Below are 14,962 nucleotides of genomic sequence, written 5' to 3' on the forward strand. Positions count from 1 at the left end.
AAACTGAAAGTCATAAAATACAAATTAATTTTGACAATATTAGTATTGACATACATATTCATGATACAATGAATACACTGTAAATTAACACCCAGAAGACAAGCATCTGAAGACAATACAATTCTGAAATCCAAGGGCACTGCCTCCCTGTCAGAAAAGCAGTATTACAGCAGTACTAACTGATACAGGGCATCATTTTGGAGATTAATTTCTTTCACTGACAGCTCAAACTGCACATAATTTTACAGTTATTTTTTAAATAAAAGAACAAAAAACCACAGAAGTCACAAACCCACAACACATTCAGATTATTATTTTAGATTTCTATGAGTTATTAAGTTGCATAGTTTACACCATATATAGGACTGAGGCTCAATCCTCAAAAACAAAGACACCGTGTTTTCTGCTTAATTCATTAGAACCCACATGGACAAATTACACTTTTAAAACATATTAAGAAGCATTAAACTGTAATCCTGAAAAGCAATTTTCTGAAATAAGCAAGAAGAATTAATTTAAAACTAGATTTTTAAAGTAATTTGAGAACTATGTAATACATATATATATATATATATATATATATATATACACACACACACACACACACACACACGCATTCTAAACATGGCATAGAAAAAAACAAACCAAAACCAGTAAGGCACAAGTTCCAAACCCATATCTTATCCAGAAATACTGTTCCTGTTCCCTAGTTCTTACACCTCAACTCTCCATCAGAAATCTCTGTTCCATTCCACCAGGGAATACTGTGGATAAGGTGTGGATTGTGATGATATGACATACATGCCAAGGGAAAAAAAGAAACAACATTTGGCACTGTGAGAACCATGCTCCTGTAAAAGTTAGCCTGAAAATAAATCCTACCTATGGATGTTGAAGGTAGGTGTGGGTTTTTTTACGTAACTGGCATTACAGACAGAGAAAATACAACCAGATCTGTCTCAAATCTTCAATAAAGCATATGATGTGGCTTCACACAAAATTAGTGAAGTGGCAAACAAGTGAGGTCAGTGTAAAAATTTATACAATGGCAAAAGGCAGACTAACAGATGCATCAAACATGTCTTGTTAAAATGAGAAATTTAATGCTAGGTTCAGATTAAGACTAGTACCATGTGAGTCAGTCTTTAATTATATTCAGTATTATCAGTTCTTTTGTGATCAAGACTGATTCACTTTAATGCCAGAACTTTCCAGGAAAGGTATTTATGATAGATACATAAGTACTATTTATTGTACAAATTTCATAAATGCTCAGTAAAACCCTGCAAAATGAGTATGGATAAGGGCACACACATTTAGGAATGATGTAGTTAAATTTGAGTGATTATAGAGAAAAATCTGAGATGACAACCACAAGAATGAACAGTTACTTTCTAAGAGAAAATTAAAAAGATCCAGTTCTATAATCTTAAAAAAGGACAAGAATATAATAAAGTGCTTAATAAATGTATATACCTCAGGAATTGAAAACTGACAGGAATATCACTTAAGAGGAAAAGACAACACACATCTTATCTAGTATAGGGCTGGAAATTATCAGGTTTTGACCTATTGGAGAAATTGGGCTTTGAAACAGACCTGCAGTACTAGTAGGATTAAAAAACCCACCAAACACACACAAACACCACTCTCAAACTTTCCTTGTTTTGAAACACAGCTTGATCAGCTTTTGAAATAGTAAGTCTTTTCCCTTCTATGATAAACATCTCCTTCTAGCTTTAAGGATAGGCAAAGTATGTATGCCAGTTTGTTGAAACAATCAAAGTACCAAACTTGACACAATTTCAATGGAATTCTCTTGTTATTCACTTTTATAGAAGACCTATACTTGACTATCTAGTAGCTTGCTTTGTGTGCTGCTTGGAGACTCCAGCTGCTAATACTGCTGACTCGTGGCTTCCCAAGAAGCCAGGAGATTTGAAAGTATTGGATTCCAAGGGTGCAGTTCTTCAGCAGGTATTACTTCCAAGTTTTCCAGTACTAGTACAGCTAACCAGGCAAGCTGCCTGGAAGTTTTGAGTTCCACATGGATTTTGTTTAGAGGATATTACTACAAAATACGGAAACTGGAAATTAAGATGCCGCAGAAGCAAAAAAACCCAAAATAATGCCAAACCTATTTTCAGCATTTAAATACCTTATGTGAAATTGAGCTATTTTTTATATCGATCTATATCAGTTTTCAGAAAATACTGTGTACATGCTACCCATTTCAGCAGGTGCATGGGAATCTGATGTAGACTTTTTATTTCCTGGGACTGCACTATCCTGAATGTTTAATGTTTACTATCATTAAATGTGTAATGCAGTCTTTTTTGTTTTTTTTCTTTTATTCAATTTCAATACATCCATTATATGGTATGTAGTGTAGTAGCTTGTTTGTGAATATAGAAAAAAAAAATGAGTATTCTCTTTACATTCCTCCAAAGTTAGAAAAGTTAAAAGGGATTCTGGATGTGGTGTGCACATTGTCTCCCCTTTTACAAAACCTGAATTGGCAGTCTGGAAAATAAAAAATCCTAGTCCAGACAAACAAGATGTGAAATTGTAAACCAGCTAGATGAAAAGGCAGTACATTTCAACAGATGCATATACCTGAAGGCTAAACACCAAATAATGTCAAAGTGCAGTAAACCTCCAGAAACATATTGCTTCCAGTGTCTTACTGTCATTACAAAATGAAAATTTTATTTTATTAGAGAGGTTTATACCTATAAAGTCTTTAGTTATTAATGCAGGTACATCAATGGCAGCTACTTTAAAGCTCCATTTGCATCAAGTGATCTGAAGCCAACACTAAACAAACTAAAATTGCAGTTACAATTGTCACTGTGACATTACAAGTGGAAAATGTTCCCACACTACTTGATAATCATTACACATACTACTAAAAACTAGTGTTAAGATACATTTTATTACATTGAGGTTTTGCTTAAAGAGACCTTAAAGAGCATAATTTCCTTCTATCCAACTATGAAGTTATAAATATTTTCAAACCACATAAGGCTGTTCTCCCCCCCCCAAACCTGAAGTCTGTTTGGCAGCTCTATTAAATTTTAAAATTGATCCAGAACAGAATAAAGTCATTACAGTCATAAAAATTTATCATCTTTTGATTAAAATACAGTTTTGTTTGGACATTTCCAGTCAACTTTCTAAGCTTCCTTTCAGACTTCAAACTTCTGAAGCAGAAAGCCAACTTTCACATGTGTTCAATACAGCAAAAATCTAATCAGGTACTTGAGAGTGCTGTTAAGAGTATAGAGTATATATCCCATATTTCACCTTTGGTTTTGGTTGGGTTTTTTTTTAAAAAAAAAAAAAAAAAAAAAAAAAAAAAAAAAAAAAAAAAAAAGAAGAAAAGGCGAGCCAAGAGAAAAACCACAAACTTTTCTCTTAATGGATATGACCATCCAATTTTGTCCCTCCTTCCATCTCACAGAAAATGAATGCATAGTCTGGATGCACAAATACATAGACCATTAGAACAAATGATGAATAGACTGAATTTTCCTTTGAAATTATTTCTTCCTTTCACAAATAACAGACTCTACAATATAAAAGAATTTAAAGAGGAAGTAATTTTGCAGTTTTCGCACTTATTTCTCTGAAATTTTGTTGGTATTTTATACCAAAATTACATAGAATTACTGACAATTAAACAAGAACATATTTTGTGATTACTGAGATTTAGTCAACCTAAAACTTTAAAAATCACAACTTATCTTTCCACTAATAATATTCTATGCACAGCATAAAGGAAGTGGCAAATGAAAATTTTAAAACAAAGCAAACCACAACAACCCAGTAACTTACCCGCAAGGCTTCGATTACAAGGTCTCGTGCTTCTAGTTCTCCTTCCATTATACTCAAAAGCATTCGCAATTCTGGCTTGCTCAAGTTATCCACATCAAAGTCTCTTTTCTGTAAGAAACAAAACACTGATGAAGACACTAACTGACTGCAATAGTTACTGTAGATCTGAAACATAGACATATCAGCATCCTAACTATGGATTCCTCAAACATCTATAACTGTCAAAAGTTACGGTGACTTTACTTGTAGTATATAAAGTCGATTTTAATAACAGTCTGATTCATTTTTAGTTAAAGAGCAGAAATTAAAAACCCTCCAGTATGACACTTTCAAATCCTATATGGTTGCAAGGAATTGATCCTGCAAAGCCTTGTGAATGATAAAGGTGAAATGGTAAAGAAACTAACTTTGTGACTAACAGTTCCTATACGCAGCCTCACAGAGACCAAAACAATCCAGCAGACCTGAAATAGCACATCAGGGATGAAGACAGGAGAAGGTGAAAGAATCTAAATCACAGTGCACCTAATCCAGTGCAACACTACCAAGTCATCACAGTATATTGGGCTGAATAAGAATTTCTGAAGCACAACTTGGGAGAAGACATGAAATCTTATCTGTATACTTTATTTCCAGTCCCATTGTTCGGCTGGAGGGTACAGTTCAGGTTGCAGAGGCACTGACAAGTAGCAACAGTATCTTCTCACTCCACAGTTACCAAGATCAGTGCAAGTCTGACTGCCACCCCTCCTAGCAAGGCAGGAGAACAGGTTTAAACTGACAAATAAGATCACTGAGCATGTGCATAGACACTGTCTGCTGGGAAAATCAATATGGCTTCTGTAAAAGCAAATCCACCTCAAAAACTGCTACAGTTCGGTAACAATGTCAGTAGACACATGGGTAAAGGGGATCCACTGGACATGAATATATTTGCATTTTCAAAATGTTTTGGACAAGGTTCTATTTCAAATATTATTACAGAAACTCATATCCAACAGTATTGGATGAAAAGATACTTCATGAATAGAAATATTCTATTCTATTCTAGAAATACCCATATGCTATGGGTAACAACCACTTTCCAAGATGGAGACAGGTAAACAGTGGGGCATCTCTGTGACCAGCTTTATTTAACTACTTCATCAATAATCTGGAAAAAGGATACAGAAGTGGCAGGGTCATCTATGTCATGTGCTAGATTCAGCTGACCAGCTTGATTTCCAATACACTATTCATTTTGAGGGAAATGCTAGAGTTCTTGCTATGATATAGATGTGTCTCCTAGCAAAGCCCTGAGATGCAGATGCTCAGCTGTCTTCAGTATGAAGTAATCAGTTGCCAAATTAGCTGGACTGAGTGTCTAGATATACTGTTTATTTTCCCTGAAGGATATAAAATCTGAGTTCAGCTACACAGCAGTTTAAATTTATCACGGGAAAATCCAATAAAAATTAAAGCAAGTACCATTTCTGCTTTCTCAAGGCAAGAGTAGGGCAAAACAGTTGTTCTTCCCTCAGGCTAGAAGGCCATAGATCAAAACTATGCAAAACCTATAACTATATTAGATTTACTCTGTGTTCCATTTCTACTTAGTAATTAAAACACACAGAGATGCACAAATGGCTACTGAGAACTGTATGCCAAAAGGTTAGCTATTTGCATTCCATCTATTACATTGAATTGAGCTTCTTCATTTATGTCAACAACATGGATCAACAAGAGCAGCAATGTTTCCTACTAAGAGTAACTGTTTTGGGTGCAGGGCCATCCACTCTAAGCAGTATTTCTAGACTGAACAATAGTTATCCTCTATCCTTGTTGCCTGGGTCAGCTATTCCTCTAATCCACAAGATACCTCTTACCCTCCATGCCAACGGATCAAGAAAAACAGCAGGTTTCTCTGAAGGCTGTTTCCCAACATACGCTGCAGCAGCCTCTCACAGTACTCCTCGCAATTCTATACAGTGCTCACCAATCTATGGACATGTATAAAGTAAAAAGTTACTAAACACATGCAGTTCCTCATGTAATCTAATGTCAGTAGACTAGATTTTACTTCATAGGCTGCAGCAGATTTCACTCTCAGCAGTTATAACTACTAAATTTAATTCAGTCAGATAGCAGGACCCACTTATCCACCTTCCTTCTATGAACCACTTCATAATATCTAATTGCTCAAGGAGAGCAATTGATTTATTCATATAACTTTATAACAGAGAAAAACTGGCTCAATTTTTAAGATGGAAAACTGATGCAGAGACACTTTTTTTCAAACACCACAGAAAGTAGCATAAACCACAATTTTCAGCAAGTCTTTTAAGTCTCCATTCAGTGGTTTAACCACTACATTTTCTTCCCTATCAACAAAATGCTTGCCTCCTCTGACAAAAAAGGCACACAAGGTTTCTGATAGACAGGGACAAAGTTAAGAGGGGCATCTGCAAGAGTGCAGTACAAGAAATGTGATCCTACTCTTCTCTCCAAGTCAGTAAATTCAGCTTATCAGAAGGTATAACACAGGGCAGCTCTTTGTCAAAAGATCAATTGTACGTCACAGGTGAAACTTTCCATTTCTGCAGTCTTCCACAAGACATAAATGAAAACACTCTTAAATTCTTAGCAAACGAGAGGCATTCCCTCAACATATGTGATGCAGTGATTAGCTTTTAAACTAGGCGTCTGATCAAGCAATTAAAGTAAATTTTGCTCAAGTACACATCCTGAACTAGAACATATGAAAAGACAGTAATAACAAGCAATTAAAAGTGCTCGCTGATAATTTATAGTTAAGTTATAGATAAACACAAAAAAGTGTTTATAGAAAGACATACCAATTAGTTTTTATATTTTTATAAACTTGAAATAAGAACTAGCAAAACCACTTCATATATGAACAATTCTAGCCTATCAGACTAAAAACCCACTTAGCTGAGCATCCTGTCTCCAAAAGCAGCCAATAATGGATGACTTGAAATCAGTACCAGAGCAAGACAAGCACATAATGATACTTCCCAGAAATATTTTCCCAGCCTCCAGCAATTTTCAGCTTATGTATCTTCTGAGCCAGAAATTGTGATTTTGCATGTAGTAGCCCTTGGCTGACATACCTGTTGTGAATTTGCCCCATTGCTCTTTAACTCTCTATGTAATTTTAGCCTTCACAACATTTCACAGTACAACTACAAATTTTATGAAGAATCAGACCTTTGCTGTCAGTCTGCCATCAGCTACTTTAGTTTGATGCCTTCTGATTTATTAAGCACAGAAAACCTAGTCTATTATTACCCACACTCTCTATGCTACACACACTATCAGACAAGTCTTCACATACATACAAAAGAACAAACAAAATTTCACAAAACTGTCCAAAGTCAACCAGAAAAGACACAAAACCAAAAAAAGTGAAATAAATTTAAGAGCTTTTAAGGATGAAAGGCCATCATTTTTCAATGTTGTTTATGAATAACTTTATGCCAACTGAGGCTTTCTTATCATAACTTTATCTGACAAATCCTGAAACTGGAATGACCAGCTTTTCCCAGTACTTTAAGGACATCTTGTATTTGTTCACTATTCAACTTTGAATCCCCTCACACAGCATAACAGTGTGCATGGCATTTGCTGAAGAAGTTACCACACCTTCTCCCCCATGTACATCTCTGAATCAGCACTTACGGAGCTACAACATAGCTTACCCTAACTGGACCAAAATACATAAATATTTAATGTATTCTCAAACATAGTTGTAAAAATATTTTTAATATTTCAGTAGATAAAGCATATAATGAAATAAAACTATCCTTCCTCTTAAACACTCGCTGCCATCTTCTGGGGATCGAGATGTCAGTCATGGCAGGCTTGCCTGAAGTTCTTATTCAGATGGAGCACTGTTTTCCTAAGTCATAGGGAAAACTGTTGTTTAGATCTAGAAAAATAATCTTCCTAACATCTTCCAGTGGAACAGTAAGTCTTAGATCTCCAGAAAACAAAGACTGCATTAGTAGCTCATGGCTTATGTGTCATCTGGGGTTTAGATTCAATACATCTGGTAGAGTGCCAAGTTGTAACAATTTAACCAACAATTTAACAAGTATGTAACCAAGCAAGCCATTATATTGGTTTTATATCAGACATACATGAATATGTTACCCCAGGGTGACATTTGGCATATACAACCAAAACACAAGAGAATTTTTTTTCCTCTACCTCTTTCAGATTTTAAATGTCTGGTTTATATGATTTATAAGAATAAAGTACCTGAAAAAGACTACAACTTCAGTCCTCTATGACTCTAAGACTCCATGTTATTTTTCAGATCAGTTTTGTAAGGGGTGTGTGTTGCCTGGCAGCAAGTGCACTGACAATACAGCAAACAGCTAATTAGCTAAAACTCATTCAACTACCTGTGCATGCAGCACAAGAAGAGAGTACAGGCAAAATGACAACCTGAATTGCCAAAGATGAAAACAAGCTGTACCATGAGCCAAAAAGAAGACAAAAGTATCTCTTCTGAACAAGAGAAGAACAGTTTAGGACATCAGTGATCAATCTGCACAGGCATTTTCCCACCTCCATCATCTTTCGAAAAGACAGAAAGAGGATTAAATTGGAAGGCCACCAAGAGGCACAGGAACAGAAGGGACTCTATGCCACATGCACAGTTATTTAGAGCAAAGATGGTAAAAGTCTTTAGGGTTAAATTTATCCCACCACCCTTCCTCAAAAAAACACCAAAATTCTTGTGAGGGATCGGCATTGCCAATAGTTTGGCTCTGTTGATCTAGCCCAGTTGACAGTACCGGCAACTTCAGGAGCTTAAAGCACTGTTCATTGTGCTACCACAGCAGCTGTTACAAACTCTGCTGCCTTCAGCAGGTCTGAATAGGTAAAGTATAAAAACCACAGCTTTGTACTTTCCCTAAGCAGAGGCAAAAAACAAGCTGTGAATTAATCACAAATGATCATGGAAAACAAACTTCTTTCTGAGCAGAAAGCAGCTACATAGCCTTGTTAAAGATGGAGCTGGGTAATAACCCAGGACTTGGGAAAGAAACCTGTGGAGCATAATTGAGGGCTGAATTGGAAATATGGGGTAGGGAGAAGTATAAAAATGCTGTACAAGAAAACAGAAAAAAAAAAAAAAAAAAAAAAAAGAGGGTCCTTTCAGAAGGGAATGAAAAGGTACATATCTACATTTGTTATGTATTTTATATTCAGTTCTATTAAATACACACAAGAACCCTCCTGAATTTTCACAAAGATGAGGTTCTAAAAATAAAAAAGTTATTATTAGGCTATACAAAGTAAACTTTTAATATCATGAAGGCCTCACATCTGTCAGACCCATGAAACAACTACATCAGGGAAACACAACTGATTCATACACTTTACAACACCAAGTATGTCCCCCACGTACAACTCATCTGACCAAGTATAAAGATCTGTTTTGACTAATTCTATTTAGTTGCCTATGTAGAAGTATCTAGTGCTATTTGAAACATCCAGGGGATCAGAGTTATCTTTCTGGGACAGGCAGAAACAATTCAGGATTTAAGAGAATAATCCACACCATCTGAACTGGTAGCAGAAGGCCAGCTGGGATACCCTGGAGTATCACATAAGGATCACTAGACAGGACTAAGACACCTAAAGGTAGGTATGAGCTATGTAAGCTAGGTACCTAATGTCACTTTATTTTTAATGGAGAACTGATTAGTCTAGTCAAAACAGCCAAGAAATCAATTCAGCTAACCAGCCACCAGAACTATTTGCTCATGGCTCCACTGACTGTATTGGTCAGATTTCCACAGGCTGTAATACGGTATTAAACACTTTGCATACATGTATACAGTTAAATTTAAGTGTCTTGAACCCCATCCATACCTCCAAGAGTCAGCTGCCCAAGTCACTTCACTCAAAACCAGAGAATCCCACAAACCTGTTTCTAAAACAAGCTATTCCTTCTAAGCACTTACTTCACCAACTATAAAAGGAAATTTCAATACCTAGCTCAACATAAACATATCTATGTGGTCAAATGAATCCTAACACTTTTCTAGTAAGGAAAATTCTGCAAATGGAGAGCGTATTAAAAGAAGTGGTTATAATATCCATAAGTATTCATGAATACTTCAGGGAAAACCACAATTCATTGCTTTAGCTGTGGAAAGCTGGTTCTTTAGTCTGAAACTAGGGTAAGATGCTTCCTAAAAAATTATCTGATGCAAAAATACAAATCCATTTCCACCCTATCCAAAATGATCTTAAGTAGTAAGATGTGACCTGTAGGAATGTTCCTGGCAACAGAAACAAAGACGAAGGCAGAGAAATGTCTTCCAAGGAAAAACAGTGCTGTGGAACTTGCTCCACAACTAGGACTGAGTTTCTTGCTGAAGAGCATATCATCTGATGTTAGCATCCAGGATTTACATAAAATTCCATAGAATCTTATCTGATGGATCATGAGGGGTCTGTACACACATTTAATTATGCCCATCCTTTAGCTCAGTGACTTTTATTGGATTATTCACCAACATGAAGTTACTTGCTTATCCTGCCCTTCTCTTCCCCAAGCACAGCTTCCTTACTTTCTAGGTTTGTCAAAGGTTTTCTTTAAAAGGTATGGGGGAGGTTTTGTTTAGTTGCTGTGGGGTTTTTTTGGCTTGAGCTAACTGCAAAACTTTTAACAGATTCAACATTAACCATAAATATACCTCAAAACTGGGAAATTTATTTTGGAAACAAAAAAGCCAGCCCCCGACCCCTCCAAAATTAGTAAGACACTGACCTTTACACATACCCAGATATTGTCATAGCTGTGAAAACATGTTTGCACTCTATTAACAGCCACAAAGGTACTTAGTCATTTTTTATTTCAGTGCAAGTTAGGCAACTAAGTCTTTTTTTTTTTTTTAAATGGATCTAGGCCCACAACCATTCAATAACCATGTTTAAACTCTTACTTAAATTTAACAGGTAATTTCCATTCAGAAAGTAGCTTTCAGATAAGTCCCTTCTAAGGTAAGTAGTATATATAATTAGATCCAGATACAGGCACACATTGTTGAAGCTATATTTAGAAGTTTTCCAGAGGCTATCTTGAAATCTTCCAGAATTTTACACCTTACCTTGTGCTACAATATAACCAAAAATTCAATGCCCAAGAAAGCTTTAGTTTACCTATCACAGAGGCAGTACCTTTTCCCTAAGTCTGCTTGACACCTTCCATTTACATATTCAAGGCTACACAGGTATTGTAAATCAACTGATCCCTTTCTCTGGTATGAGTAGAAATGGGTGTGGAGGCAGAACTCAAACTGCTGTCTTCCAGAGCTCTTTCCTTCCTGTCCCAATTTCCATCTCTATTCCTATCTTGCTATATCACCTCTGAGGCCAAAGCAACACTTAAACAAGTGAAGTCAAAGCAGTTTGAAAAACAACAGGACATACTGCATCCTACAGATTTGCACCTCCATGCCACTTTCACACACCTGTCTCACAGCATTGCCCCTCTGCACTTCACCTTTAATGACAGACAGTGTGAGAAATCCACATTTGGAAGAGAAAGAAACATTTACAAAGGGGACTACATTCAGTGGCTTTCTTTTCTCATCCCTCAGGACCTTCACAAGGGAAGAGAGACTGTGCTGCAGATTGTGGAGTAGAAGACACAGGAAAGGCAACACTGCAGTTTGGAGTAGGGGGAGGAGATACAGAGGTCTGAAGTATGTCACTGCAAGATGGATCATCACAGAGGAGCAGCAGGACTAAGACAGAATTGTGCTGCCCTTGCATCTCACCTACATGTTGGAACGCCATAACAGCTTCACATATCTGACAAGATGAAAATAACTTCTCCAAACAGTAACACTACACTGAGAACTTGTATTCAGATGAGGACAGTGGTAGTTAATCAATGTCCTTTTACAAGTGACCATTTTCCTGGATGTAATCCCTAGTAAGAGATATAGTCTTTGCTTTTTCAAAGGGTTATGGTCTCATTTTCTGCTAGTTGCAATATTTTTCAGATAAGAATCATTCCAACTGATCTAAATCAGCCTGTATAATTGATCTGAACAAACCATTATTTAGCATTTCACTATATTGACTAGATGGCAGTTCTACTACAAGCATTCTTGCAGATCAATAGATAGTGAATATACCAAGCTAAGCATAATATCCTACACAATGTCACTACAAAGTGTCATGGAATTTCTCTCAGTTTATCTTTTTTTATTTTTTTAAATACTGACAGTTTTTTTCAGTAGTGCAACTTTTTTTGTACTGTTATGTGACCCACAACAACCCAGACTGATCCTTCTGGGTATGCACAGATCACTCTCAATGAAATTTTGACCAACGAAGATGGCAGCAAAATCCCTACTCACTTTAAAGGAGCCAAGATTCCACACTACCGGTATCCTCTATATGTACAGCTTTACAGAAAAGTAACATTTATGCTTTTGATCACTGGTCAAGGAAAAAAAATATCCAAAATAAAAATCATCAAACCCAGTAATTTTACTGAATAGTTTTAAGAAACTTCATGATTGATACAACAGGCTTTGCATAGGCTTTGTTAAAGCTACACTGAAGCCATAACATATGACAAGCCAGACCTCTATGCACAGCAGGCTGATGTTCAATGAAAAGACTGTCAAATTGGATTATTTCTTGCTATTATATAATCATTATTGGTAAACATTATGCACATGGAAGTCATTCAGCAATGTTTTAAAATACACACATATGTTTTCCCTCAATTCTAGTCCAAATTGCACCAACACAATTTCACTGCCTTCAGTGCAATCAAGCTGTGCAGGTATGAAAAAGAACCAGAACCACTCCCCTGTCATTTTTCCTTGTCATCCTTACCACAATAAAAATACCAATATTTTGTGGGAAAGAAGTGGTGGGCTTACCAATGCTGTGCTCTATACAAGGAAGCTCAGAATGACAAGATTATCAGCTTTGCTCCTAAACGTAACACACCATAGAACAGTCTAGGCTTTTTCAGTCAAATTCCCTGGTGAATGTAAAAAAAGGAGGGAGGAGGGCACTTTTAATCCTTCTCTACAGTGCTTCTAAAAGCAGCAAAAAAAGTCTTCTTTTTCCCAGTGATTTGCTGATAGTGTATCAAGATGCAATAGCAAAAACCCTGCTGTACCATTCTGTCATACATCTCCTGCTTACACCATAAAATTTACACATTAACATATTACTATCACAAATACTGTTAGCTTTTTACTGCACCACTTTTGCAACCAGGATTCTGAGAACTGAAAAAAAAAATAAAATCTAAAACTGTACTGAAAATAATAATTCTTTATAAGCTGAAGTTTAGCATGATTCACAACCTAGTTATCTGGATGCTTACTGGCATCCTAAGGGTAAACAAAATGATCCAATTCATAATTCTGTATCTTGAGTTTAAAGACAGAAAATAAGCTATTCATATTAACTCTTCAAAAGGAATATTGGAGCACTGTATAAATATGTTTGTTAAATCTTTTCATTGCACAGAGGAGTTCTTTTTACTTTCCTGTACAAAAGATAAAATGAAATCAACAGTACAACACCTGTATCTGCAAGGAAAAAAATATGAAAAGGAATATTAAATATTTAATGACTGAAGGCAGACAGAAAGTAGTGATTTTTATTTTAATTACTTTAGTTATTACTTTTGTTAGGGAGCAATACACAGATTACTTCCTAGTATCTCTTCAGTTTTAGAAAAATACTTTAAAAGCAGCATGCAGTGTAAAGCTGTTGCTCCTACCTTCCACAATGAGAACACCAAATTGCATGAGTGGCTTACACTGCACTGCCTAACAGGACACTATTGGAGTGCTTTTTGATTACAGCTACTCATTGAATTTTTAAAATTGAAACTTAAGGCAGCAATAATATGAGTATACTACAGAATTTAGTATTAACTTTTTTTTTTCCTCAAAATGAGGGCTTTCAAGTATTTAATAGTCTGGTTTTATGAATTCTTACCTTAATATTCATTTATATCATGGTTATGTCATTGTTTTAAAAGTCAGTGCTGTTATAAATATTCACTGGGTAAGGTTAACTTTTTTTAAGTAAAGCTCAACTGCCACAACATTGCAGAAGTTAAAACATGTAAGGAAGGTTAAATGCACGGTTGGAACTGGGTTTCAGATAAGAATGAATGCCTCTTTGAAATACAAAAAAATAATAAAAAAAACCTGTCAGCAATCACCTCAATTTCACAGAGACTAGTGCCGCCCCCTCGCCCCCCCTTCGGGGGTCATCACCTTCAGAAACGATCCTACGCAAACAGTGCACCACAGCGGTTTTACTGCCCTAAACTCTGCATGTCGCTCGAGGCCGAGCACTTAGAGCCCCGTTTCGGACCTGGCCACCCCGCTCTCACGACGGCTGTCAGCCAGGCGATTAACACGGGTTGATTAGCCCCGGTGGGTCCCCAGGCAGGTATGACCACGCCAGGACTGCGATGCGCCGGGCGAGGGAGAGCTGCCGGGCTGAGAGGGGTCTGCCACTGCACGGGTGGGGAGCCGAGGACCCCCAAAGGAGAAGGCCGCCCCAGGGCATGAACCCCCGCTCCCCTCCCAGGGGTCGGGCCGGTGAGCAGGAGAGAGGAGCCCAACCGCTCGCCCAGGGGTGCGCAGCCTCCACCCGACACCGTTTTAACTGGCGCCGAAAAGGCCACACGATGGGAGGGAGAAAGCGAGCTCCTTGCGGGCCCGGCAAAGGGTTAAAGACCAAATATTCCCCCGGCCCTGGTGTGACAGGTCCCACCGCCCCGGCCGCTGTCACCACCTCAGCCCGCCCGGAGAGACGGGGCGCAGCCGCCCTCACTGTGGCAAGCGACGGGAAAAGGGGGGTGGGTGCGAGAGAGAACGGGGAGCGGAGACACACGCACACACCCCGCCCCAGCTCCGTGCCCCCTCACGGGCGCCGCACGCCGACCCCGCGCCGGGGCAGCGGGAAGGAAGGAACAATGGGGGAGAGAACCCGCCGCCCCCACTGAAGGGAAGAGAGAGGCCGGCAGGGAGGGAGACCCCGCGCCCGTCTCTCTTCTCCCCCGGGGCGGGACGTGGCTTGGCTGCGGAGACCCGTCGCAGCGGAGACC

The 14,962-nt window shown here is 37.8% G+C and overlaps 1 protein-coding gene across 2 annotated transcripts in view; it reads right to left on the reverse strand.

The window, feature by feature from the left end:
• Positions 1-12,866, reverse strand: part of CTTNBP2 (cortactin binding protein 2) — an 82,603-nt gene extending 69,737 nt beyond the window's left edge. Inside the window, exons 1-2 of one of the 2 annotated variants that reach the window (XM_026866261.1) lie at positions 12,762-12,866; positions 3,838-3,945 (exon numbers count right to left, since the gene is read on the reverse strand). In XM_026866261.1, coding sequence (XP_026722062.1) covers positions 3,838-3,900 — 63 coding nt within the window. In that variant the 5' untranslated portion in view covers positions 3,901-3,945; positions 12,762-12,866. Of the gene's footprint in view, positions 1-3,837; positions 3,946-5,702; positions 5,809-12,761 lie in introns of those variants that run through there. The other variant, XM_026866268.1, reaches the window with a different exon arrangement.
• Between the last annotated feature and the right edge of the window lie 2,096 nt (positions 12,867-14,962).

Source organism: Athene cunicularia (genome assembly GCF_003259725.1).
Source record: "Athene cunicularia isolate RWA chromosome 1 unlocalized genomic scaffold, athCun1 chr1_part2, whole genome shotgun sequence".
Lineage (NCBI taxonomy): Eukaryota > Metazoa > Chordata > Aves > Strigiformes > Strigidae > Athene > Athene cunicularia.